The 2370-nt window shown below is 41.2% G+C and overlaps 1 protein-coding gene across 1 annotated transcript; it reads right to left on the bottom strand.

Moving 5' to 3' along the window:
* Nucleotides 1–394: 394 nt before the first annotated feature.
* Nucleotides 395–2007, bottom strand: LOC5566466 (DNA repair protein XRCC3). Its single transcript, XM_001650798.2, has 3 exons — nt 1742–2007; nt 1341–1678; nt 395–1098 (listed from the first exon to the last, which is right to left on the bottom strand). Exons 1-3 carry the CDS (start codon nt 1785–1787, stop codon nt 682–684), a joined length of 801 nt encoding a protein of 266 aa, XP_001650848.1. The 5' UTR covers nt 1788–2007; the 3' UTR covers nt 395–681.
* Nucleotides 2008–2370: the final 363 nt, after the last annotated feature.

Raw genomic sequence — 2370 nt, 5'->3', positions numbered from 1 at the left:
CTTATATCCCAATCAAAACTTCCCAAAAGCTCTTGTATTGCTTTGTTATATTCGAAAGAAAGTGTGAGAGGAGAGAATTTCTTATTGTTAGTCCTTCAATAAAGTGTTGCGGATAACGAGCTATGTCCCTATGTCTAAGCGATGCTTCACTCATTACAGAATACCAAGACACCTGAGACCTTTAAATACATGCACTTCACGAACCTTAGGACATTGTACTGAGAACTAGACGTAAAAAATCATTTGACAGATGTACAAAAATTACATTACTTCATTCGTTTCCTAAACTCTAGCCATCCGTACAATTCAACAACAGTTTTACAATCATTTATATTTTATACACAGAACAACACACGGGCATTTGGTACTTTTAGCTTCTATTTGTGATATTTTGTGATTTCAACTAGAATGGATAATTTAAGAGGACAAACAAAAAAAAACGTAGAAGCAAAAAAAAATAAAATCAATATGAAAACCACACGTTGGACAGGAAACGTTTAGAGTAGGCAAAATAATTGAAACAAAAATAGCATATTTATTAGGAAGAAAAACACAATCAATCATAGAATAGTGAATCAAAAAGAACAGATACGGCGGAATACGTGTAAAATTCTATATTTTAAATGTACAATTAAAACAAACTGTGAATCTAACGGCCATGTTCCAACTCTTAATCGTAAGCTACGCAAAATCCGAAATCCCTGCTTCGGTAATGGCAAAGCTACAGTGCCCCGGGGCCGCCATGGGACTGAACAGCAACTGACACCGTCGCTCACCACTTCCGGGAGTCCGGCTTAGCTGAAATCTCGTGTGCACCAGAGAGCCCCAGGCCAGCCCCATGGCGGGAACTATCCGTTCGTCGTCCAACGTGGAACTGTCGACCACGGATCGCACCTGGTTCGTACAAAGCACTCCAAAATCGAATTTGTCTTGTAGGGAATGCAGGGCATTGACCACCCGCCGGAACGAATGGGCGCGGTCCACGAAGTTCTGCTCCTCGGTGTAGGCCGCCGTTATGGAATCGATTATGAGCAAACTTATCGGGTTGTTCTCCAACAGAATGGGGAGCCTCTGGTTGACGCATTCTTCTAGAGCTACCTGAAAGAGGTAATACGAGTTGTAGCGACTCAATACGAAGATTGGCGTACAAGGCATTGTTTTCACATCAAGTCAAGATAAAAAACTAACAAATGATATATTGAATTTGAAATATATCCAGTTTTTAACATCTATAACTTTTGTCTTCACTATAATATATTATATACCTAATCTCTGATACCCTTAAGTGGTCTTCTACGAAATTGCAAAAAATGTTGTACATTGTGTTCTTTCTAACTTACAGCTGTGTTCAGATGTTCGACGAAAATGTTATCCGTAAACTTCATGCTATCTTCCGTTATCCTGAGATTGCGCTTCATCACTTGTTCCATTTGAACCAATCGCTTGGAGGGGAACGGATGCTCGGTGCTTATGTACACAACTCCTTTCCGCGTCTCACATTGCATCTGGCAAGCCAAAGCCAGATGGAGGCACATTTGGGTTTTACCCGAACCGGGATCTCCGGCAATTTCGACTATGCCACGTGAGCTTATGCCACCCCCGGTCAGTTGATCCAATGCATCTACGCCCAGCTTGATTTTGCGCCAACGTTGGTGGTGGGCTTTGAGAGATTGATGGGCTGAAATTGAGAATATTATAAAAATTAAGGTAAATTTGTTTCTACTAATAGAATTTTTGCTACCTGTTATAAATCCAGCAGATTTCGATTCGGTGGAATCGACGTTCATTTCGCGCCGTGAGATTCTAGGGTTTATGTTTTGTTTACAACCTTAACATAAATTTATGTTGCCAGCTGACCCACCCACAAAAGAGCAGATGAGAGCCAAAAGCGAGAGCGACGAGAGCTCGATGTTGAAAAGTTTCAGACGGGGAAGTTTGGAAACGATTGAGGATTGTGCACTGCTGAAAAATTCTACACGATTACCTATACCTGCACCAGGGATTGAATCCTAAGAAAATTGAGATAATCGCTCACGTATCGCTCTCTGTAACTATCATAACATGCTGCACATTATGAGAGACTGTTTATCGTATACTGCTACAACTTTGATCAGATTGGGGGGATAGTAGTGTATGATAAAACCCCTCTAAACATGCTCCAAGCCTGGGGGACACTATTGCTATTGGAAGTTCATGGATTGTTTATCGTGCCAGTAAAGAAAAATACCTATCCCCAACGGTAAATAAGCGAGTAAAATGGGTTTTATCATTGCTCTCTCTTTGGGGCTCTCGCTAGCTGCTTCCATTTATCAGACTTGTTACACCTTGCGATACAATGACGATCGTGGACCGCAACACATGGGATGTTTT

Source organism: Aedes aegypti, unplaced genomic scaffold, assembly GCF_002204515.2.
Source record: "Aedes aegypti strain LVP_AGWG unplaced genomic scaffold, AaegL5.0 Primary Assembly AGWG_AaegL5_hic_scaff_858_PBJ_arrow, whole genome shotgun sequence".
NCBI classification, from domain to species: Eukaryota; Metazoa; Arthropoda; class Insecta; order Diptera; family Culicidae; genus Aedes; species Aedes aegypti.
This window is presented reverse-complemented; position numbering and strand designations above follow the sequence as displayed.

Excerpts from the sequence above, each read along its gene's own strand:
- LOC5566466 (XM_001650798.2), bottom strand. The coding sequence starts at position 1,787 with ATGAACGTCGATTCCACCGAATCGAAATCTGCTGGATTTATAACAG. Across the intron at positions 1,679-1,741 it reads ATCTGCTGGATTTATAACAG|CCCATCAATCTCTCAAAGCC; the intron begins GTAGCAAAAATT and ends TCTCAATTTCAG. Across the intron at positions 1,099-1,340 it reads TCGAACATCTGAACACAGCT|GTAGCTCTAGAAGAATGCGT; the intron begins GTAAGTTAGAAA and ends TACCTCTTTCAG.